This window comes from Propithecus coquereli, unplaced genomic scaffold, assembly GCF_000956105.1.
Source record: "Propithecus coquereli isolate 6110/MARCELLA unplaced genomic scaffold, Pcoq_1.0 Scaffold39, whole genome shotgun sequence".
Lineage (NCBI taxonomy): Eukaryota > Metazoa > Chordata > Mammalia > Primates > Indriidae > Propithecus > Propithecus coquereli.
In genome coordinates, this window is record NW_012149618.1 from 4,205,526 (window position 1) to 4,230,526 (window position 25,001).

At 50.1% G+C, this 25,001-nt stretch overlaps 1 protein-coding gene across 1 annotated transcript in view; it reads left to right on the top strand.

The window, feature by feature from the left end:
• Window positions 1-25,001, top strand: part of PLB1 (phospholipase B1) — a 119,075-nt gene that overhangs the window by 75,541 nt on the left and 18,533 nt on the right. The window contains exons 33-46 of the mRNA XM_012652416.1: window positions 733-806; window positions 5,245-5,288; window positions 5,857-5,965; window positions 7,355-7,406; window positions 7,793-7,873; window positions 8,450-8,515; window positions 9,363-9,463; window positions 10,502-10,583; window positions 11,271-11,375; window positions 12,497-12,592; window positions 13,131-13,202; window positions 19,359-19,424; window positions 23,061-23,121; window positions 23,676-23,734. Coding sequence (XP_012507870.1) covers window positions 733-806; window positions 5,245-5,288; window positions 5,857-5,965; window positions 7,355-7,406; window positions 7,793-7,873; window positions 8,450-8,515; window positions 9,363-9,463; window positions 10,502-10,583; window positions 11,271-11,375; window positions 12,497-12,592; window positions 13,131-13,202; window positions 19,359-19,424; window positions 23,061-23,121; window positions 23,676-23,734 — 1,068 coding nt within the window. The remainder of the gene's footprint in view (window positions 1-732; window positions 807-5,244; window positions 5,289-5,856; window positions 5,966-7,354; window positions 7,407-7,792; window positions 7,874-8,449; window positions 8,516-9,362; window positions 9,464-10,501; window positions 10,584-11,270; window positions 11,376-12,496; window positions 12,593-13,130; window positions 13,203-19,358; window positions 19,425-23,060; window positions 23,122-23,675; window positions 23,735-25,001) is intronic.

The window sequence follows — 25,001 nt, forward strand, 5'->3', positions numbered from 1 at the left end:
AGGGGGTTTTGAACGCCCAACAACACTTTTTTAACATATGCAAAAATATGTCATTTTGCCTCAAAATTCCTTTAAACCTGCCTGTGTGGGTGCTCTTTTCCATTCAGGTTCTGTGTTATGCTCAGCTTGGACCCTCGCCTCTGTCTCCTCTTTGCCTCTGCACGGAAAGCAGACCCCTTGGTTGTGGATAAGGCTCTGCTCCTAACTTCCGAGAATCAGGGCTGTTTTACTATCCCAGATCACCACTTCCCGGCAGTGCTTCTACGGCCTTGAGAATCCCTTACAGAATGCTCTGGAGGGAAAGAGGAGAAATGTGAAATTTATGAGAAATCTGTCCACTGCAGTTGCTCAAGTCAGTGAGCTTATAAAGAACTCAGGAGGATAATGCCGGGGAAGGGTATTAACTAACACTCTCTCACATTTGTAGAGCACTTGAGAGTTGTCAAAGCAGTTTTTACAGCTTTGATCCAATTTCCTCCCCAAAACAACCCTGTGAGATGAGCCGGGTATGTCCTTGGCTCAGGGAGGAGGCAGCCGAGAGTGGGGCAAGGCACACAGCTAGGAAGGAGCCTTGAAAACGGAGAGCCCGGGGCCCCTGGCTCCCCGGTCTTGGGCTCTGCTCCTGCTACCACGAGTGCATTGGGAACCACCTCGTTGGAAGCCCTGCACGTTCACAGCCTGCCTTTTCTCTGACTTGCTGATTTTCCTGTGTATTCTGCTATGTTTTCTAAGGCTGGCAATGGAATTGGCTCGAAACCAGATGACCTCCTCGATGTCACCACACAGTATCGGGGACTGTCGTTTAGGTAATATTAATCGGGACTGTCGTTTAGGTAATATTAATCTTTGACCTCCCCCAGGGTTCGCCCCCCAGAGATTGGATGTGGGGAGGGGGTTGCCTCCTGTAAATGCATAAATTGCAAAGATCAAAGACTTGGTCTGGAAGGGGCTTTCGGAAGGAAAACTTATATGTCTCTGTAAAACATTCGGTGGGTCGAAAGGATATTTTACTGCTGATAATCTTTCTTTTTTAATTGTGCAGAGAGTAAACAAGGGTTCTTATCAAACCTGGGTCAGCAAATCCAACATGAAATGCACATGAAAAGCACCAAATCCCTGACTCTCCACTTGTCTCCTTGCGTGTATCTGTGCACATCTGGATGCCCCTACGTCTCTGTTTACTGTCGTGTGTGTTTATTCACGTCGTCCTGTACTCGCACCTCTGCTTTTCCGTGTATGTACGCATCTGCACAGAAAACCTCCAAAACCCAATGCACACTTTAAGAGGACATAACTGAGACAAAAATCACAATCAACAGGCGTCCCCGAGCCCCTCCTATGCACTGGTACAGTGCGAGGAGTTGAGGGCGGGGGCGAGGGAGAGACAGTAAAGCATGTGCCCCAGGGGCAAGTGCTATTTAAAAACAGAAATACCAGAGTACTACAAGAGTATGAAAGAAGAGTACCAACCCTGCCACGACGGGGAGCTTCCCAGAAAAGGCGGCGCCCATCTATGTTGAAAAATTAGCAGTTAGACAAGGAGAAAGGGGGAAAAGTGCATCCTCGATGCAGAAGTGGAAAACCCAGGCTGTGTCAGGCGAGCAGTGGCGTGTGGGTGTTCTCAAGTTTCTTTCCTAATAAAGTTTGTGTTTATGGAGGCTTCAAAGTAACTGGTGAGTAGCTCAGAATTTGTTACCTGGGAAAACAACTAGAACAAAGCCAGCCTCGAGAGGGCAGAGTGCTAATGAGCGGTTGGGCGCCAGGATTCCACCTTTGCCGCCTCCCTCTTCAGGGTGAATGAATCCGCTTGCAGTATCTCCCCTAAGAAAGTGAGAGGGAGCAGGGTAGGGGTGGTCAGGGCTGTGACAGCTCTCTGGCCAGACCTGAGCAGAGTCCAGGTGCCATCACTCAGCCTGTAGCCACCCATAGCAAGGACCCAGGGCATCCTTAGCATGAGGACATCGCCCCCACCCTGAGAGCTGAACAAATGCCTTCCCGACCCGAGGTCCCCACGTTCCCATGTGTCGGCGACCAGGAAGGTGGTCTTTAACGGGCTGCCACACAACAAAATAGAGCCTCCCTTACCGTGCTGCCCCGGATGTTACTGAGCCTACAGAAAAAAGAAAGACCAGGGGGAGAGAAAGAAAGCAGAGCTTATTACAATCAAGAAAAGAAGCATGAGGTTGTGGCAGCTGCACTTGGTCTCAGCTAAAGAAGGCAATGACCTCACGCCATAGTGTGGGAAAATAAAGTAGACAAACCACACGACAGATGACAGATAAGCTGTACCTGGTGGAGCAACCTGGGGAAGTGAGGTGATCTGCTCAACTTTACCACAGTTCAGCTAGCGGTTCCTGTTATTCCGATACAAACAGGCAATCTTATGCTAAAAGTTTCTCTCTGCAGCAATGGGAAAATTCAGCCATTGTTCTCTTTCTTCCTACAAGGGAAGTCCGGTAAGGCCTAATGTCTGAATCTTCCAGTCCTAATGCCAAGGCCTCGGGTTCAGTGACTGCTGTCATGTTAAAGCCTTAATCTGTCCTAAATGTTCCAAACATCTGCCCAAAATGTTAAAGCTGGAAGCTGTAGGTCAGAGTCTGAGAGAGAGTTCTATACTTCGTAGAATATATAGACTAGTGTTTTCTCAAAGTATGTTCTGTAGAACATTGATTTCAGACAGGTTCCTGAAGAAGGGAAAATCCTTCGTATTTTTTGGGAAGCATTACTTACTGTATCCTTCCTCTGGGGAAGTTGCATGCATATTAGCATATTAAAGGCTCTGAGAAGCCCTGCAATGAAGAAATCTATTTAAATTTTATCTGTTTAATCCAGTATTTTCCTTAATTCCAGAACTTTCTTTGCTCATAATACCTGTTAACATTCCCTGGGAAATGTCCATGTAGTAGTCTCATCTGAGAAAAGCAATTTTCTAAAGCCATTAAAGCTTCTAGATTAGAAAAACTAGGCAATTATTAAGAATACAGGCAAGCGCGGTGGATCATGCCTGTAATCCTAGCACTCTGGGAGGCTGAGGTGGGAGGATTGCCTGAGGCCAGGAGTTCTAGATCAGCCTGACCAAGAGTGAGACCCCATCTCTACTAAAAATAGAAAAATTAGCCAGTAGTGATGGCGTGTGCCTGTAGTCTCAGCTACTGGTGAGGCCGAGGCAGGAGGATTGCTTGAGCCCAGGAATTTGAGGTTGCTGTGAGCTATGATGATGCTACTGCACTCTATCCAGGGCAACAGTGAGACTACCCAGTGAGACTGTCCCCCCAAAAAATATATGTAATTTGAGCCTCTGTCCCCAAAGAAACATAGTGGAAAGGGCAGACCTTGTGAAGTTAGATAGGGAGAAATGGATCCAGAATTCTCAGGGGGTGGGTGGCTGTGAGCAGGGACTGCAGAGGAGGTTTGGCTGTGAATATTCCAAGGCCTCTTGACCATGGAGACTATCCTAGTGCCAGTTTCCAGCTTTAGAGAGCTTAACAGTGTGGCAGGCCCTGGGTCTTTGGAGCATTGCCTTTCCTTCCACTAAATAAGTTTGCTTGTTTGGGATCATTCAAAGGACCAAAATAAAATTTACTCATCAAAAAATGTATTTCTCTGTTTTATTAATTAGGAGTTTAATTTCGCATTATTGAAACTCCTTCAACAAATGTTATTGAGCATCTACTCCATTTTTCTGTACACTGCAGGTAACGACAGATAAAGGTCAGCCATTGAGCTCATGGGTGTTATACAAATTATATTCATCTGAAGGATCTGACATAGACTAGCTGTTTCATGTGGGTCTGTGTCATGTTTCACGTAGTTCTGATTTTAAAAATGAAGGTTTAAATATTTTTGCTCTTTCCTGTTTGTATAATCCTTTTTTGTCCTAGAAATTTTCACTCTAAAATAAAGTCAGGGAGACATTTTCATAGCTTATTTGTCTTGATCAGCCACTATACTTGTTTTAAAACAAAGATGCCTTTAAACAAGAAAAGACAATAGAAGTACTTGATGTGTGTGTTTATATATGTGTCCGTGTTTATGTTTATATTTTTATTGAAGGAGAAAAGGAGGCAGAGTTAGAACCCGGTGATTGGAGGAGAGGTACAGATTTATAGTTTCCTTTCAAATGTAAAATGTTCTGATTTGGTGCCTTTAGTCCAGAGAAAGAAGGATGAGGAAGCAGCTAAAGCAGCAGCTTTGTGCAGAGTTGGAAGAGACCCAGCAGCTCAAACAAATGCCCAACCCCTGGGCACGTTAGGTTCAGACATGTGATGGGAAGCGGGGCAGGACTCACTCCAGCTGCTTCCTCTCCACCACCTGGGCTGCTTGCTGAGTCTCTGACTCAAGCCTGGCCCACGCTGGCATGGAGCTGTCAACCGCATTCCAAGCATTCCATGAACGAAGAATGACTAGGACTGACTCATGGCCTGTCCTTTAGAAGTCTACACTGGGGGACTGGGTGCTAAGGCTGTGTTCTTAAAATCTATTGGCCTAGAATAATCTGGGATTGAGGAGAGAGGTACAGAAGCAAAATAACAGTAAATACTATATATGTAAACATCAGATTTTGTTAAATAGAGATCCTTCTTCCTTCCTCTACGTCGTACTCAATTTAAACTGATAAGAACAGGTACTACATATGATCTTAGCCAGGAGGCCGAGAAGCCATATGTTGTACTTAATTTAAATGCATGAAAGGAAACAAAATCTTTAGAGTGTGTGCCTTGAGGTTAGATTAGATGAAAATTAGATGGCGCCAAAACCCTCCCCAGAACATTCCATCAGAATTTGCCCGACTGCTGAACAGAAGATCTTATCTGTTTTGTAAAGATTTCCAGCTCAAGCTGGGTTTTAGTTACCTTTAGCAAGTTAATTAACCTCTGTGTACCTCAGTTTCTTACTCTGTAAAGTGAAGATAGTCACATCAATGTCATAGGCTTGTTGAGATATAACTAATATTGAAAATCTAGTCCGTGGCTGGGCACATAGCATATACTCAGCTAAGTGGTCTCCCTCTTGATCTGATGAAGAAAAGGAACAGCTCTCTTGCCTTCGAATGCTGGATTTGAGCGAAACAAGTCTGTTGGGGAATTCAAAATTTTCTCAGGATTCCTCAAACACGAAGAGATGGGTTTGGCACATCAAGAAGGTGCTGCCAGGCTCTAAGAAAGGTGGGGGCTGCTCTTTTGTAAAGCTCGTGTATTAATTCAATCAATCTCTCTCACTCTCTGGCTTGCTCACTCCCTACAGTTCAGGAGGGGATGGCTCTCTGGAGAACGTGACCACCTTACCTAGTGAGTAGCCACCAGGGGCTTGAGTCTGTCTACTCGATCCATCTGACCCCCAGGCCTCCTGAGAGGGCCTCCCAGCTAAGGAGCAAATGTCACCTCCCTACAGACCTCTGTTGAAGTAGGAGGGGGCAGGCTGTGGACAGACAGCCAAAGGGGCTGGAATAAATACTGGACTTGGAGCCTGGAGACCTGGTTCAAGCCCTGGCCCTTCTATGTGCTGGTCAGGTGACCCAGAGCAAGTTACCAAACATTCTGAGCCTCAGGTTCTTCCAATTGGCCCAGGGAGTGCTGAGATAAATTAGATAGTAACCCTTCACTGCACTGTGGATTGTATTAAAAAATATATATTTTTTACATGCACATAAAAAGCTTTTATTGCCTTGGCCCACCCTGTCAACAGGTCCTTTCAACTCAGGCCCCATCTTCTGTCGGGCACACACACTGCCTCCCTGCCTCTTCCCAGGAAGCTTGAGGACAATAACACAGCCCATTCTGGGGACCTTAGACCCACAGTAGACATCCTGGACTTCTGTCCTGAGCTCTATGTCCCGTTCACCCCCTCCTCTTCCAGATATCCTTCGAGAGTTTAACAGAGACCTCACAGGCTACGCAGTGGGCACGGGCGATGCCAGTGACACAAATGCGTTCTTCAATCAAGCTGTTCCCGAAGCGAAGGCTGAGTATGGCATTTGGGGAGGGGGCCTGCAACGTATGCGGTGGGAGACACACAGCCCCCCTCCTTAAGATCACAAAACCGACCTCTGTGTGCAAAAGGGACCTTATGCATTTGCAGCAATGATTTGAGAGACTCTGGCCACCCCTCCTCCCTGCCGCTCCTGTGAGTAAGTCGTCATGGGGAGGCTAGAGAGGCCGAGGCCTTGGAAAGGTGTGATGCACCAACAGGTTCAGCTGGCCTTGCTTTCGTGTGCAGCATGATCTAATGATCGGACTAACTGACTAACTTTATCTGATTCTTAAAACTTACCACAGCATAACTGTGCTAGAGAGATCCACCCTCCCGAGAACCTCACAAGTGGCAACTCCCCCCAAAATCAGGGAGGGGCCAAACGGCCAGGCAAGCTTTCTGGCTTTAGGGGCCTTTGCAGCAGCAAGTTGTGTCCTCTCCCTAGCCCTGCTATGGTGCTAACAAGAGAGGGAAGGGGGGAGCCCAGCATCCTGGGATGGTCTCCTTACTCCACGCAGCAGCTGGCTCAGCCACCTGAGCTTCTGTCACACTGTCATCTCGTTCAGGCCACCCCCTTCTGGATAACGGGTATGGCCCCCAGGCCTGCTCACTCAGCCTGGGAAGACTCTTCCTGGTAATAGAAACAGCTTGGGACAGATGGCCCCACCGCCATGTCCTGAGAGATCACTGTGCTATGGATCTATCCCACCTAGGCTTATAACAGGGGCCCGAACAAGTGGGGAGCTCAGGTGCCTGACGTCTAGTCTTGCCATGAATTATAAACCCAGGCATGTGCAGAGAATATATTTATTCCCTACCTCTTTCTGAAAGCAGCATCTAGATAAATTTACCAAAAATAACATAAATAACAGATACATAAGAGAAAAATCACAGCCATTGGGGGAAACAAAGAGGAAACAACTGTATCAATATGAACATTTTCATGGTTACTATGTTTGAGTATCCAACTCTCAGCTTCCTGGCAGCCAGGGCAAAAAGAGGAAGCATGTTAAATTTCATGTTCATTTCAAGTCTAATTTCAGGATCTAGACTAGTCTTCCAAAAGAGATGAATGGTTTCTTTCCCTGGAACCCTAAAAGACCTTTTGGATGTGGAGTCCTAGAAGGAGACCATGAGCAGCAGATATAGTTGGCAGTTACCTTCAACTATAGCCTTAGGACACACACACAGTTGGCTTTTCAAATGATTATTGGTTATAATAACTCTCCAGAAGAGGCAAGTAGCTCCTGCTCTCTGAGCCTCAGGGTCTCTGCCAGCTCATGCAGTGGAGATGATGCCATAGAAGTCTCTGGTTCAGGCCCTTTAGGAGGAAAACTATGGACACTATTCCTCAACAGAAAGACTGGTTTTCTCTTTTTCTCAGGGATCTTATGAGCCAAGTCCAGACTGTGGTGCAGAAGATGAAAGATGACCATGTGAGTCAGATTGATGGTTATTTTTAAACATTTTCTACCCCACTAAAGTTGTCCCAAATGGAATGGTCTATGATGAAAAGCAGTGAGCCTCCTGTCATTAGAGGCATTCAAGCAGTGGTAGGGCAGCCCCCTGTCAGAGGTCCTCTGGAGGAGATGATGTCAATGGGGAGAGGTTTGTTGCTGGTCATAGTGACCTTGCGAGTCCCTCCTAATGCAAAGATTCTGTGGTCCATAAATAAACCTCTAAAATTCCTTTAGCTCTGAGATTCTGATTCTATTATTTCACATGGACAAGGAAGTCCTAGAGGGTTGAATGGATTCCCTAGAGCTGTGATGTTTTCATGTGTTTGTTGGAAATTATCAAGCATTTTCTTCTCTCCACATAGAGAGTAAATTTTTATGAAGACTGGAAGGTCATCACCGTGCTGATCGGAGCCAATGATTTATGTGACTTCTGCACGGATTCGGTAATGGGGGCTGGTCCCAGGCTACTCATTGTTCCTAACTTTGACCGGTCAGGAACAATGGACCTGTTCCTGAGAACAGGAAGATCCTCTCTGAGAACAGTGCTTAGAACCAAGCCCAGGATTATCCAACCGCGCCTATGTCTACACACACGTGCGCACAACTCTCACACGCACACACACACCTTACCCTGCGACTCTCAGGTCCTTGGCACCGTTTCCATGTCGCAGGTGGTAAGGTAGCAGGTGGCAGATATATGGTGCCTCTACTGTCTTATGACTCCTGAGAACTGAGAAAGAGAAGAAACCGTAGATCCCAAGCAGTTGGAAGGAGGGCTCTCCACTCTCTGCTCCTGAACTAAAGCTCTGGATGAGGTTCCGTTCTTCTGGCTGGCCCACCTTTGACAACAGCGATAGTCAACTGTCCATCTCAGATTCTGACATGAGGAACTGGTCACCGGGGGAGGCTAGAGGGAGAACAAGTCCTTGGGGCCAGAGCCAGAAGGGATGCCTATAACTGCCCCACCACCCTCTCACCCTAACCAGTTCCTCTTCTCCCTCCCTCCTGTCTCTTTCCAGAATCTGTATTCTGCAGCCAACTTTTTTGACCATCTCCGCAATGCGTTGGACATCCTACATAGAGAGGTGGGTGGGGGATCCCACAGTTGGTAGCAGCTCAAGCGTGGTGAGGGCGAAGGTGGATGGGGGAGAGAATGGTGGAAGTACCCCCTCCCTTCAAGGAGAGAGCCAGGGACAGGGCTCCTTCCCTTTCCAAAGGTTGGGGTCTACCCCCAAGGAAGCCTCATTCCATCTGGAATTGGCCCAGGTTTGAAGAAGGGAAGGCAGTGTATTGTCTAATTGTACTCCCTCCATTACCCGGGACATTTCTTGGTGGTAGCAGCCAGGTGGCCCCCAGCTGGACACTGCATTGTGAGCCACAGGGTGTGTCTAGAGCAAACTTCTGTCTGGTCCTGCACCCAGCAATGTGTCCACCTGCCACCGCCACCATCCCTGGGTGAGGACGAGCCGCACTGCTGCCCAGGAGGGAGCACGCTGACCACCAGTGCTCTGCGGCATGGCTGAGTCCACACGCCTGCTCAGCAGAGATAGGTCAGGGTGGTCTGGAAGGAACTGGTCAAGGGCTAATGGCCTGGCAAGCAGGTCACCTTCTCACCAAATTTAAAGCTAATATATTTGGGCTCACTAAATGATGGCTTAACAGAGCCGACCTCTTAGCATTAATTGTCCCACTCCAGGAGGTGCCTTTCCCGCTGGAGCCCACATGGGCGGCACCCAGTGGGGTTCTGTGATGCATGGCCTGCAGGGCCCCACACGGTAGCCCCGTACAGACTCCTGCCCGGAACACAACTCAGGACAGACTGAGCTGGGGTTCTAAAGGGACCCTCTGGCCAGTTCCCGCTTCTCGGGGCCCTACGGCAGCCTGAGGAAGAAGCCCCTGGAGCCCCTCTCTCATCTGCAGCCTTGCCCTTAGGTGCCCAGAGCCCTGGTCAACCTCATGGACTTCATGGACCCCAGCATCATCCGTCAGGTGTTCCTGGGAAACCCAGACAAATGCCCAGTGCAGCAGGCCAGGTAGGCTGGTCCTAGCTCACCCCGGGCTGGATGCCCTCACCTCGCCTCCTGGTCTGGCCCACGTGCAGCAGTGACTCCCCAGGGCCTGGGTGACTTGGTGTGTCCACATGTCCAAGTCTATAAAGGAGGACTTGAGCCAGAACCGTGCCCTTCTGGGAGGCTGGAGCTGGGTTTCCCCCTTGAGTCCCCCTCGTGTGACCTCAAGGTGCCAGGCAGGATCTTCTGTGATACGAGGGAGCCACGGAGGGGAGAGGTTGAGGCTGGGACAAGGCTGGTAGCCTGGACTGTGAGCAGGGGCCACGCATGGGGTTATATACACAAGTGGCCAGACTGCACCAGAAAGCACGGAGAGGAGACACAGGGTTCAGTTACCTTTATGGGGAAGAAGAGAATTGGGAGGGACACAAGAAACTGCAAACTGGGACCATTTTGTTTCTTAAACTGGGTGATAGTTACATGGGTATGTGTTTTATTATTTATACTTAAGCATGCACCTGTTTATTTAACAAATCTTACAGAAATTACTGCATACCAGGTACTGTTTTGAATGCTTTAGAGATAATCTCTCTTTTGACAGTAAGGGCATTTTATGGCTGTGAAATAACTCGTGATAACAGGGGACTTAGTGTGAACGGAGGAGGGGTCCGAGGGCGTGAGCATCAGAGGCCCCAAAATACCAGCTCCGATAACAGAGGGTGCATTTCATATTATTTTTTAACTGGATGTTGGACTTTCATTGCCTAAATTCATTTGCTCAGCGTAGACTGTTGCAGGCCAGCGCCTGCCGACCAATGCCTGTCTGTGTTAATATGAGAGGGTCTCAGTCACGCCAGGTTCCTCCCCTGGGACTTTCCCCGGTACCCATGTCAGGCCTAAAACCCAGCCCTGAGCACGTGTCTCAGAGCCTCAGGCATGTGTGCTCCCAAAGCAGGGCTCGAGGGGGAGTGGATCCTCTCTTCCCCCGCCCCCAGGCAGCTGGGACCAGCCCCTGACCAGAGCTTTGGCTCCAGGTGCCCCTGCCTCCCTCTCTTTGTCCAGTGTTTTGTGCAACTGCGTTCTGAGCCCGAGGGAGAACTCCCAGGAGCTGGCCAGGTTGGAGGCCTTCACCAGAGCCTACAAGGTGAGACCCAGAAGGGCGCCATTCTGTGTCCTCTCCCCTTGCCTGGCACACACGGCCCAAAACCCCGCTGGGGGCGTGCACAGGGAAGGAAGAGCTATTCGGGGCTTGTGGGGAGACCTCGCCCACCCTGGGTCTCTTCCTCTGTCCCACCTGGCTGAGGGGCCTCAGGTGCCCTGGTTGGAGTCATCCCAGTGGGATCCAGGTAGCAAAGGCCTTATTCCTGAGCTGCCCTGAGGGGCTTCACCCCAGTTCCCGGCCAGTACCCTGGATGCCCCATGAGACCGCCTTGCCTAATCCTGCACCCTGGAGGACCAGCTGCCCCCCTTATCCCAAGCCCCATACTCCCATCTGCCTCCAAAGGCAGGCCACAGAGGGGACATTGCAGGTCTGGAGCCTGGGGCCTCTGGGGACTCTCCCTAGGTTTTTATTCCTTGTGGGACTTCCTGTCTAGCCCTCAGAGATTGCAATCCACTTAAAACCAAAACAAAAAGGTGGCTCAACCTGTTTCTAAATTCTCTGGAAAGGGACGAATCATCAGGTGTGTTTGTGTTCTCAAGGGAAGAGCCAAGTTGGCCCCGTGTCCAGGGGATATGGGGGCTGGGACACTGCCCACCATCCCTGCCCTTGCCCCACTGGGCACGCAGCCCACCCAGGGTCTGTGCTGACAGTCCCCGTGTGTGTCCCCAGAGCAGCATGCGTGAGCTGGTGGAGTCAGGCCGCTACGACACGCGGGAGGACTTCTCCGTGGTGCTGCAGCCCTCCTTCCACGAGATCCTGCTCCCCGTCCTGGCGGTACGTCCTTGAGCCTCGCCCAGGGGGCTTCTGGAGGGGAGAGACTGTATGGGGCCTTAGAGGAGGAAACTCAAGGCAGAAATACCAAGTGCTTCCATACGTGAATAAAACGGGGAAGACAGAGCTCTCCAGACGCTGTTCTGGCAGGTGCGGCCTCCTCGAATGCCCGAGCTTTGGTCCCAGAGGCAGCCAGATGTGGGGTGTTCCCATTACTCCTGATAGTGGCCCCCACAGTAGCGAGCACCTGTTTTGTGCCAGACAATGGGCTTCCCATAGACAAACCATTGCAACTACCTTTGGAGGTGAGTGTTAATATTATCACCTGCATAGAATAGAGGTGCAGAGATGAAGTATACTTCCTAAGAGGCTATGGGGAATAACAGAGAGATAGCCAAGAGTTGAACATGCCCAACTCCAGATTATTAACTTTCTGCCACACACATGGTCTTTCCTGCAATGCGACACTGGAGTGATAAGGGAGAGTTCTGGGTATCGTCTATTCTGTCTGGCCATGCCCTCTGCCTGGCACTTCCACTCTGAGCAGAAGGTCGGTGAGTGAACCAGGTGGGGACTGAGGTCTATCCCCCACCGGGCCTCCATCCCACGGGCCTCACCAACCTGGCGGGAAGCTGGAGGGACAGCAGCTTCGTGTACCCCCAAGTGCCTCAAGAAGGGAGAGGCTGGAGACAGGGCACCCTGCCCAGGTTTCAGCTCTGCCCAGCCCTGCCCTGAGGCTTGGCTGCGTTCTCCCAACCAGGACCGGTAGCTTTTCCCTGCTGGCTGGCCAAGACTCTCTCAGGGACAAGTGTCTCTCTCTGTCATCCATGGCATGGGTGTTATGTAAATGTACCTAAAAATAAATATAGCACATTATTTTTTTATTAAATAAGGAGGAATTGTGGGGTCAGAAAGCAGGGTGGGGAATTGGGGTCACCCAAAGCTACTCATTTTGGGGACGGCTCTGATCTTGCTCTTAAGGTGAGAGGGCCCTGGAGGGACCAGTGACCTGGAGCACTCCCAGGGAGGAGGGCGAGTTGTGGGCAGTCCCGGGGGCCAGGCTACTTGGCTGTGGCTCCCTCTGGACCAACAGGATCCTGGAGAAATATATTTGTCTCTTTCAGGACGGGCGCCCGGATACATCCTTCTTCGCCCCAGACTGTATCCACTTGAATCAGAAATCCCACTCCCAGCTCTCCAGGGCCCTTTGGGTCAATATGGTAAAATAAGTGGGGGGGTCCCTGGGGTTCTAGTCTAGAGCGAAGCACCAGCCCCTGTAGAATGGAGCCTTGCTCTTGGCTTCCCTTTGCAGCCAGGCTGAGAGAAGCAGTGGCTGGTGCGTCCGTAGAGGGCCCTGGAATTGGACATGCAGAGTCCTTAAGAGTCCGCTCGGCCTGCGTCCCACGCACCCTCTCCTCAGTGCTTTGAACCACGAGGAGGGACTCTCCCCACAGAAACGCAAGGCAGAAACCCCACATTCATTTGATAGTTCCTACGTTGGGCAGTTTAAGCCACGTTATCTTGTTTAAGCCTCTCTTCAGCCCTGCTGGGGATGGACTATGAGTTTCTGAGGACGGTGGCTCGCAGAGAAGCTAAGCGCCTGGCCCATATCCCACAGCTGGCAGCGGCCAGAGCCAGGGTGGACACAAAGCCCCCTGAAATCGAGTTCTGAGCTTTCCCCACAGGATGCAGGCAGGGAATGTTCACTTCAGTGGAAACAGGTTAGCACGCCCGTGGCTCTCTTTTCTTCCTGATCAGCTGGAACCACTCGGAAGCAAAGTGGACACCCTGGACCTGACAGCAGAGATCCCCCTCACCTGCCCCACGCAGGTAACGAGGTTCCTCTCCAGAAACCTGGGTGCAGAGCTTGGCCTCCTCCGTCCTCCTCCACAGCTTCCTGTGCTACCTCGACCCTATACTGAGCCGTGAGGATGGACTTTGGAGGACACGGGGACAGAAAGTGCAGCAGCTGTTATTTCTCTGGGGATGAGGGAGGGGCCTTGACCCCTGCCAAGGGAGAGGGTCCTGGGGAGACAGGCGGGTTCATGACGGCGGCACCAGAGCAGCCAGAGGCCTGGCGGGAAGGCTCGCTTTCGCAGCGGAGTTTGGGGCCGATGGAAAAGCCCGACTGCATGGTGGAGGCCTAGCCAGGCACCAGGCAGGCCCAGAAGCTGGGATTCGAGGCCCAGATTGGGGAGATTCCACGAGCAGAGGGTCACAGAGGGGAGCAGCAAAGGGCACAGCCCAGAGTGTGTGGAGGAGGGACCCGGAGGACGGGCCTTTGAGGACACAGCAGCTCAGGGCTCCTTTTAAGGAGGAATATGTGAGGGTTGTTAAGCTTGATTTCAGGCCTCGGGGTGGGGGCAGGTTCACGTTCCCATCGCCTCCAGCTCCTGTTTCTTGGTCCTGTCTTACGGCTTTTTAACCAAATAAGGCCTAAGGCCGGAGAGCCCTCTGCGGCAATAAAAGCACAGGGCCTGACCTGATCTGGGAAGCTGGGTTTCCCTCTAGGGTGGGCCGTGTCACCCTGTCCCCCGCTCCTGGCTGGGGAATGGACCTGCAGCTCCCCCGTGTGTCTGCTGGGGCTTTTGGGAGAGTGGGTGCACCCTCCTGCCCCCTGCTCCCTGCCCGCTGCCCTCCCCACCCCAGTCTCGAGCCCAGGCTGTCTTATGTATCCCCAACCTCATCAAGAGAGCAAGATGGCAGGAAGAGGGATGGGGGCGTGAAGATAGTAGTTGCAGAGGGCTCAGTTTCTGGGTCTAGCACTTGGAGCAAAGGAGATAGATTACGTGACAATGGCACAACGTGGATGCCTCTAGTCAGATGCTGGCCAAGGGGTTGGGGTGAGGCCCTAGGGCCCCTACTGTGCCAGCTGTAAACCCTGTATCTGCCATATCCTGAGGATGCCCAGGGAGTTCCAGGAGAGGAGCTGGGGCAACTTGGGTAGTGGGGGCATTTGGAGGCTCAGAGCAGCAGCTACAAACCATACTGCAGATATTTCAATATTTTAACAACCGTATGGCCACCCTGAGTATCAGCCATGGAGGGCCCTCTCCACACTGCCCGCTCCCCTTCTGTTACATCATAAAAGTAATAACCCAGACCAGCAGCCATCATTTGCTCTTTCTCCCATCAAGCATGTATTAAGGACCAAGTTGGAGCCTGGGCACTCGGTCAGGGAAAGCCCTGTCACCATCAAGACAGCCTCTGCCACTCTCTGGCCCCCACCAGGCAGGGAGCCCCAAATGGGTGATGCCCCACCTAGCATCTCCAGCCACAGTGGGCTCAGCTCCTCCCTTCTGCACAGAGCCCACCGTAGCCACTGGTGAGTAGAGGAGAGCAAACCCAGCCTCCTGGAACACGGAGCCCAGCCCAGGAGAAGCTGTTGCTAAGCAACCCTGGAGCCATTCTAAAAGGGTCCATCTGCTGGCCAGCCCAACTTCACTGCATTCTGAGCATCCTGCGTTCCTCAGGCCCCATCTGCTCCCTCCCATGTGCCTTGGAGTGATATAAAAGTCCACCAGCATCTCGGTGTGAGCAGACAGGGGCCAGGCAGCACATATTTTTGTCCTAGATGTGTCTAAACATAGAGGCAACAGGCGACAGGCAAGATGCAGTGGGGGAGGGGACCGTGAGATGGATGTGAGCACAGAGGAGCTTTCTCAGCCTCCTCCCTTCCCCTCACCCCCAAACTGCCAGCACCTTCTGCGTGCCAGGTAGGGCAACCTAACCAGACTCTGTGGATTTCTGTTGTACTTGCAGTTTGGACAAATTATTTTATAGCCATATTTTTATTATTTTAATTTATATTTTATCACTGCTCCGTGGACTGGGCCTGTTCTTTGTTTCCTGCCTCAGTCGGCTCTCTGCCCACTCCTTCCCTGACCCCAGGGCAGCTGGTTGAACCAACGTCTGCAAGACCAGTCTGGTCCTTTTTCAGCTTTTATTCTTCTTGACCTCTTGGGAGCATTTGTCCAAGCTACCCTCCTCCTCCTTGAAACTCATTCCTCCCTGGGTTTATGGCCACTAAGCCACCTGGACCCTTCTAGTCTCTTTTAATGAGCCTTCTTCCTTCTCTCAAGTTTGAAAATATGGACATTCTGGAACCTTCATGTTTCAGTCCTGTTCTCCCTCCCCACACCTCTCCCTCTGAGGTGCATCCATTTCCAGGATTTCCTGTGAAATCTCTTTGCACTGGAGTCTTCAGTCTCTCAATCTATGTCTTCATTTCTCTTTTCCCAAACTCCTATCCTATATTTCCAACTCTTAAAATACATTTGCCCTTGGAAGCTCTCTATGGTGTAAGGTTACCCAAAAGGCAGATTGACCGTATGGTCAGGGATGCCAGAGAAAGAGGATGGTGGCTGAAATGGTTTCGTGTATTGCATCCTGCCTTTTCTCATGAGAAAAAGCAGACGTTTGTTGAGTTCCCTTAAACTTACTTTATTATCAGTGTTTCTATATTGAATTACATACAGGAGACATTATTATCTTTTTAACGCTCAGACCTTCTAAACCTAATCCTGCCCTGACCCCACCACTGCCTCAAACTCAACAAACATTCATTCGAAAAATAAATTTTTGAGCAAGGAATGTCTAAACAGGAACGAAATATTTGTTTTCCCAAATTTGCTGTTCCTAAGGACTTCACTATTTCTGTCAACTTACTGTAGTTTTTGAGTTCTACAGGCAAGACAAGTCAGTGCCCTAGCTGATGGGATTCTCCCCAGTCCCCCTCCCACCTGCCCTCTTCCCATTCCCACTGCCCCCACCGGGGCTCAGATCCCCATCACTGTGTGTGTTAAAGGTCAACTAGTCCCACCTTCCTGTCATAACACAACAGAGAATTATATAGCCTTAGGATCTCAATGGGAAGGGCCTCAGACCTCCATGTGTGCAATTTCTCATGTAATAGTGGAATCTTATACCATATCCCACCCAAGTCATGCCTGCAGCCTCTGCTTAAATGTTTATGCTCTCTTCAGTGAGCTTTTCAAACTGCCAAGTGGCTACCCATTAACAGGTTGAGAAATCAATGCAGGTGAAGAACCAGCACTGCCTGAATGGAATGGGATAGAAAATACCACGAAGCCTCGTCCCTCCTAGTGCCACTACTGTGAGCCTTCTCAGCCACTTGTGGCAGACATGACGGCCATTCCCGTCTCATGTAGGTGTTTCTCCTTGGAATGTGGCCCCCTTTATGTTGGCGACTGTAACCCAGTTGGAGCCAACCAGCACAGCACAGAAGCAAATCGCCCCTCCTTCCCTCTGGAGCATTTCACCTAGTAATGCAGCCAGGATGTTCGTGACCTTGTCCCACAGTCACTGACTCACCTTGCTGACTCACATCAGGTAGCTGTCTGGGCTCTGCCTCCCTAGATAGTCCCCACCGTCTATGCACAGCTGGAACTACCAGAACGGTTCCTTGTATCAGCATTCGGTTGGCTTCACTTTCTGCTCGCTGGTGTTCCAGATGTAGCCGTCAAGAGCCAGTCACACTAAACTGAATCCCTCTTGCATGTAATCTGCCTGACTCCCGCCTTTAAACCATTCTGACTCATGCCTGCACCAAGTGCTCAATGGTCAATAAACCCGGCTGAAAACAAGCCCCGGGTACCTCAGCCCATCTGTCTGTGGCAACCCTAGATGGTCCTCATTGTTCCTGCCCTGGCCTCACTCCCCTCTGCATTCCAGGGTCTCCTTGACCTTTGACCCCCATAGCTCTGTCTTCCCTCCTCCAACCCATGGATCCTATGATCAAATGATTGGATGAAATAGAACGTCCAGGTTGACTCTCAGCACCCCCAAAAGGGCAGGCTTTGTCTCTGCCCTCTGGTTCCTCCCATGCCAGTCACTCTGGGACTAGCTCCAGCCCCTAGACCCTAAGCCCAGTGGGGGCTCCTTTGAAGTAGGGGGAGGATAATAACTAGCATCCCCCCAAGTCTTGTCTCTGAGGACCACACATCCCCAGGTCTTGCCACAGTTCCTCAGCAACGTCTGCACTCACTGGACACCCTATTCTCAGGTGCTTCTCCCGGCTGCCCTGCACCTGACCAGGGTGGGAGCCTCTACGCATCCTCCTTCATCCTGGCACTCGGACGGTGCTCAGGTATTTACAGAATGTGTCCCCGATTGCCCCATCTGATGGTGAGTGGTCAGGGGATGCCAAACGTTAACCTGAGACAAGCCCAGTTAGCCACGCAGACGTGCTACCACAAGCCTGCTCCTGTCTTTACGCTGCCGTAGACTGTCTAGGGCTCACTTCCTGCTCTTGGGCCTGGCTGCTGCTCCATGAAAGATGTCCTGTTTCAGAGAGGAATGCTGAGACTCGGAGGAAAGGACAGACTTGCTGGGGGCTGAGAGCTTTGTGCACATGGACTTTATCCTCCCAGCGACTGCGGAGTCCCCTCTCCCTCTTTGACCAACAGGGTCTCTGTTGGCCTGACTCCAGTGTGAGGAACAGACCCAGGCAAGAGGCCAGTCAGATCTGGCCCCAGCTCTGCTCACCACTTGTTCCCTAAGCTGGGACAGGGCCCTTCCCCACCCCGGGCCTCAGTTGCTCCTCATCTGTAAAGTGAGGGCATTTGGGTGTTGCAAAGTCTACAGTGCAGGCAGGAGCATGATTGTGTGCATGGGTCAGGCAGGAGGCAAGAGGAAGTGGTATGGCCAGAACAGGAGAGAGTACACCTCTTCTAAAAGCATTAGGAGATCCCTCTCCCCGTCCTCCCCCACCTTCTCTCCCTCCTCCCCCTTCTCCTCCACCACATGGGCCAAAATAAAGTAAAACAAACCATCTCTTGGCTGTGTTCAGCCCATGGACAGTTGGTTTTCAACCCCTGGAATTGATCTCTAAAGAGCCTTCTCCCAAAATTCTGGTTTTCTCATTTCCAAATTTTCAGTCTGGACTTTCTCCTCCACTAAGCATGTTGTGTGAGAGTGTTCACAGCCCTGGGCCTGCTTCCTGACCTCAGGCTTATCGCCGTCATCTTGCTTCACAATCATCTTTCCGGCTATGTCCCTGTTTCTCCTTTGTCTACTTCCTTCTTCGATTAACCCATCACCTGCAACTGGGTGAATGTGGATTCTTGACTGGGCTTGTGTGAAAACTGATTGTGAAATAGACAGGTGAGTAGGGAACAAAGAGGATGTTTCACAAGGGGGAAAAAAAGACCAAAATATAAGAAGCCAACCTAAAGGGGGGAAGACACATAGTTCAAAGGAGGCAGAAAGAAATAAGAGACACAAGATATATTTTTATCAATAAAAATATATCGGCCGGGCGCGATGGCTCACGCCTGTAATCCTAGCTCTCTGGGAGGCTGAGGCAGGTGGATTGTTTGAGCTCAGGAGTTCGAAACCAGCCTGAGCAAGAGCAAGACCCCGTCTCTACTAAAATTAGAAAGAAATTAATTGGACAACTAAAAATATATAGAAAAAATTAGCCGGGCATGGTGGCGCATGCCTGTAGTCCCAGCTACTTGGGAGGCTGAGGCAGTAGGATCGTTTGAGCCCAGGAGTTTGAGGTTGCTGTGAGCTAGGATGACACCACGGCACTCTAGCCTGGGCAACACAGACTCTGTCTCAAAAAAAAAAAAAAAAAATACATTGATAATCATAACATTTCTTGGAAGAGGAAAAAAATGCTGAAATGTGAATCCCTTGCCAGAGAAATTACAAAGGTAAGAAAATAGACAAGTTTGAGGATTTAGGGATGTGTTCAAAATTGCCAGGATAAAAGTGAAAGCACAGAGCCCAGACTAGAATACGGATGGAACCTTTCATAACCTTTATCGTACATCCCTTGCCAAAGCTGTTATGTAAAACCCTCTGGGGGAATGAATGAAATTGTGTTTGTACAGTTCTTTCTATTTAAGTGCAGAAGAATCATGTTAAATAAATCGAGAGGGCAGAATTGTTAGTTCTTGTCTTTCCTAGGTAAACTTCAATGCTGTCAGATAACTTCCTCTGGTTTCTTTCCTCTCTTAGAATGAACCCTTCCTGAGGACCTCCTGGAACAGTAACTACACATACCCTACCAAGCCAGCCATTGAGGTAACCCCTGACTTACATCTGCCTCTCTCAGACACAGACCATTGCCGCCTGCCAGGACGTGGGGCGTGGTGCAGGGCTCAGAGCATTAGCTGGAGCAGAAATATACCTTCTGACGTACCAGGGATTGGAATGTACAGAAAGGCTCCTAACCACGGAGCTCCAGGATTGTCCTAACATGTTCTCAAGTTGCTTACCTGACGTCAGCTGCCAGCCAGAGGAAGTGCCTGTGGATCGGTTTTCTTTGACCTTTGCATCCTTTGCTCACAGGCAAGGTTTCAGATGGGATAGCTCAGCCTTTCAAGGAGAGAGGAGGGGGAGGCAGTGGGGCTGACGTTCTGCCGACTCTCTGGAAGGTGGAAGCTGAGTGGGAAGGAACCTCACTCACAGGGGCTGGGCCCAAAAGGAAGCTGAGGCATATTCAGGTGGGTGCACAGGCCTTGTTTGGTTCACATTAATCATTCTAGATCTGAGGATGCAGAGCTCATGGCTTTAGGGACCATTATTCCCAAGATGGCCTTGGAGGGTCCTGGACTCCACCAAGCCTCACAGGCAGGCCTGGTCTCAGGTCTGCTGGCCACAGGACAGGGGCTCAGCCACCAGTTTCAGTCTTACACCTGTGGTCTGTCCAGCCTTGTGCGCGGGGCTGGAGGGGATTCAGAGAAGTATCGGACGTGGTCCTGACCCGGGGAAGTGACAGCCTAATACAGTTCCACAACTACTGAGCGTCTACTGTGTGCCAGAAATTATCCCAGGGCGATAGAGCAGAAAGCCAGACAGATGGGTCCCAGCCCTCATGAAGCTTCCACTCTACTGATAAATCATATACACATGATCACTTCAGTTGCCATGGCAGCTCTGAGGAGGTGATGTGAGAAATGGTGCTGGGGCTCAGGGAAGTTGGCCACTCGGATGCACCGTGCAGGCCAGGCCTCTCTGAGGGAGATTTGAACTGAGCTATGCATCATAAAAAGACACAGTGGCATGGAGAGCCAGAGACAGGACCAGGGAACACAAAGGCTCAGAAATGGGGCTGAGTTGGGTATATTTGAGGAAGAGAAAGAAGGTCAGAGTGAATGAGGTGGAGAGTGGGGGAGCTGAGACCAGAGGGGTGCCCAGGGGCCGAGTCATAGAGAGCTAGAACCCCGAGTAACAGGCTAGATTCAGGCAGAGGGAGGCGGGAAGCCACTGGTGTGTTTAAGAGAGAGTGACATGATCTGGGTCACATCTCTGTGAAAGATCTCCCCGACTGTTCTGTGCAGGACACTTTGGAGGTCAGCAGGAGTGAGTGGGGAAAGACCTCCTGTAAGCCAGGTGAAGAGACTGACCTGTATGAAATGATCAAAGAACTGTTAGCTGCCAGGTTCTGGGATATGAGCAGTAACAGCTTCCTGGCTGGGGTTATGCCGTCTCTAGCCTCTCTGGAGTCTCTCGGGCTCACGTTAGCACCGTGGAGGCTTGTCCTCATTGAACCAGTGACCAAATGCCATTATAATTGAAATGTCAGTTGCATCTTGTCAATCAGGCACTTATTTATTTACTCAACATTTACTTATTGGCTGCCTAAATGGAGCAGGCACTGTGCTCAGTGCTGGGTAGACAGTGGGGAGCAGAGCGGGTCTGGACCTGCCCTCCTGGCTCTTCAGTCTCGTGTGAGACTGAAGAAGTAACAATAATTTATTCCATTGGAAGAGGTTAAAAACCCGGGTCTAGAAGGGCATGTGTTTGTTTTAATAGCTTGCTACTTAAAGTGCCACAGCAATGAAATCCTGTCATCCTTAGCAACATGGATGAGCCTGAAGGACATTATGTTAAGTGACATAAGTCAGGCACAGAGATAAGTATCACGTGTTCTCACTCACATGTGGGAGCTAAAAAAGTTGATCTCACCGAAGTAGAGGGTAGAATAGTGGTCACCAGAGGCTGGGAAGGGTTGAGGAAGAAGGAGGATAGCCAGAGATTGGGTAATGGATACAAAATTACACCTAAAAAGGAGGAACAAATTCTAGTGTTCTATAGCACAGTAGTGTGACTATAGTTAAACAACAATTTACCGTATATTTTCAAATAGTTAGAAGAGCAAATTTTGGATGTTCCCAACACAAAGAAATGATACATGGTTGCAGTGATATGCTAATTACCCTGATTTGATCATTACGCATTGTAAACATGTATCAAAATATCACACCGTGCCCCACAAATATGTACACTTATGAAGTGTCCATTTAAAAAAAAAAGCAAAAATAATAATAAAGTAGCCACAGACAGGCAACATCAACATTAACAGGGGGCTTGTTAGAAATGCAGAGTCCTGGACACCACCCCAGGCCTACTGAATCAGAACTTGCAATTTAATACGATCCCAGGGGCCGAGGATGTACTGGTTTAGGATGCAGCATGTGGTTCCTCCCATGACAGGTAAGCATGCTCAAGTTCTAACCTGTGCCGACTCATCCACATGGAACATGCTTGTCTCGGGAGGCATTTCTAATGTGCTGATGGCTCTATAATTTTTTTTTTAAATTGCATTTCCCCCAAGTATTTGTCATCTGCATACAAGCATGTTCTTGATTTCAGTAAAACTTCCAGTTTTATGACTTCTTGGAAGAAGAAATCCATCAATGTGATGAATTAAGTAATGCCTTAGAATAAATTAAATTCCACTGGACTAAGCAAATAATATTTAAAAGTAGTTTCATTTTTTGCCCCTCAGGACAGGGATATCTTAACAAGGCTCATCTTCATCATCATCTGCCTGAACAGCTGAGACGAGCTTTTAAAGCCTCTGGCACTCAGACACGGGGAGACTCGGTCAACCTGTTGGTGGAGCCTCCCTGTGCACTCTGCATTGAGATATTTGGGACTTTGGGGAGAGATTCACTTCTCCCTCAGCTTTCTGGTACCAGTCATTTCTGTGCCCTCTGTTTCCCACCCCAGCACCTAGAAAATATGCTCTGCATTACAGAGACAAGGAGAGTTGACTGAAAGTATTCAGGGTTGCTTGCATTAATGTATATACATATGAGGAATTGGCGGCTTTTAAGTTAAATATGCCAAAAGATATTCAGGTTTACAGCAAAGATATACAGAAACCAGCAGCTTTGTAATTGTAAAAAGTTTGTGTTCTTTTTCTAAAAATATTTTAACTAATTATTGTTTAGGTCCCAGCATTGTAATTAGTGTCAATTAGCTTAATGCTAAACAATACCACCAAAACACACCTATAATCTCTTGTATTAGGCATCCAAGTACTGTGTTCCTTTGGGAGACTGACTACCTGTCATATGACTTCATTGTTTTCTCCCCTGCTTTGGGGCAGCTACTGGCTCCATTCAAGATGTAGCTAGGCTGGGATGGGGAAGGCTCTGTGGGGGTGCATGTGTTGGGATGCATGTGTTGGGGTGCACGCATGGGTGCATGCACTATGTGTTGTACCTAGGGGTAGGTAGACACCCATTTCTCCCCCTTTAATTTCCCTCTTAGCCCCCCTACAACTAACAGTTCTTACCCTCACATGATCCCTACAGTGATACATTTCTAGCTTCCACCAAAAATTCCTTAGCTCGTTCTTCTTGGGCTGAAACTCACCTCGCTGCACAGTGAGTGTTGGGTGCTGTGTCTTTTTTCCCACTGATTTAGAACTGGGGCAGTGACTTCCTGTGTATGGAGTTGAATCCTTCCAATAGCATCCCAAGCTCTGGTGAGTGAAAACGTCACCCCCTTCAATTAAGTGCCTTGCTGAGCATCAGGTTGGGTGGGAGACCCCATAAATACACCCTGGAGCTTAAGATGGCCTTGCTGATTGCCATGTAATGCAGACCAGATCTTGGGAGGCCCAGGAGAAGCTGGCCTGCAGCCACAGCCGGGCTCCCATGTGGAGGTACACGGGCCTTTCTACCAAATGCTACTTCTTGTCTCTTTATAGTTCCGGTGATAGCCCCTCAGTCCTCCCTGCCCAGTCAGGGACTGTCCTGTGCTATATGACCCCTGCAGCTGGAACTTCCCTGGACCACCCCACTGTGATCGGGCTCCTGTGGGGATGGACGATAGCCATTCAGCCACTGCCTTCAGGGCCTCAGTTGCTCCCAATGAATGGAAGAGACTAAATTGCTAAAGCCTTAGGCTGGAATGAGTGCAACAGGGACCTGCGGGGCCAGGGCAGAGTTACTGACTTGGGGTAAAGTTTATATTTTAAAAGGTAGACAGTCCCCTGCCTCCACCACAACCATCTCTCTTCTTGCCTGTCTCTCCTAGTCCATGAGCTCCGACCTGCAGACATCAAAGTAGTGGCCGCCCTGGGCGACTCGCTGACTGTGAGTACTGAGCCGTGAACCAGGGTGGGCACCTCAGAGCCAGCCAGGCCCTGTGCAGAATCGGCTCTTCCTCAGTGTGAGCTCTGCCTCCGCATAGAGCCCGCGTGACTGAGGACCTGCCTGTGTCAGGCACTGAAGCACAGCCAGAATGCCCTGTCCCTCTACCTCCCCAGTCCTGCTCCAGCCTCACTTCCACGGGGCCTCCCCTCAATCCCCAGGGAGAAGCAACGCCCCCTCCCCACTACTCCCAGGTGCTCCATCAGTGCGTGGTGGCACTTGCCGAGGTCTGCCTGCCATTGTCGGGGCCTCATCTCCATCTACCAGGACTCAAAGGGTGGTAAATCTTACCACACGCTGGCCAACGCCCCCCACCCCACCTAAGGGCATGTTCTTTGGGGCAGAAGAAATTCCATTACTGACACATAGCACAGTCTTGCTAAGTGAATTGCATCAGCAACTATTTAGCCATTGTTGTGTACATGACCCTCTATTAGCAATTCTGAGGGGAAAAAAAAAGTATGAGACACAGCCATAGCCCCCCAGAAACTTGTATAGCTGGAAAATCAAGAAACTTATGTGGAAGGAGATACATAATCATATAGATGACATACAGGACTTTCAAAATGGGATACTCATTTCTGTAGAAACAAACCCCAGCCCCGCACGTGTGTGAACGTGTTTCCATGTCGGTATGAAATGGAGAAGCTGTGGAAAGGCACACAGCAGGCTGTTAAACATCCACTAGCTCAGGTGGTGGTGGTGGGGTGTCTGAGGGGTGAGGAGGGGGTGTGGGATCAGTGGCAGGGGGCAGGATTCTTAAGGTGGGGGTAGATTATTCAGTTTTTAAAAATCTTTGTGTCATTTCACTGGTTATGGTAAACATGTTACTTTTGTAAATTTCAAAGAAGAAATTTTTAAGACAGGGCATTTAGAGAAAGCTCTATAGAGGTGGTATCTTAGACCCTGCTGAGGGTCTTAGAGAATGACTTTAGAGATTTAAGGGGCTAGAAAGCAGGGAGTTCAGCATTCCAGGAAGGGATGGGGCAGTGGGTGGTAACAGGGCAGATCAGCCCAAGGCCTCGTGTTTCAGAAACAGTGACAGGTCAGTTTGCTTAGGCCTGAAGGTCGCGTGGACAGGTAGGGAGGGCAAACAAGGGGAGGAAAGGAGAAGCCAGATTATGGTGAGCTGGGAACATGGTGGAGAGGTTTAGTGTTGATTGACCCTGAAAGAAAGGGAGATACTGAAGGGTCAGGCCAGGGTGGGGCA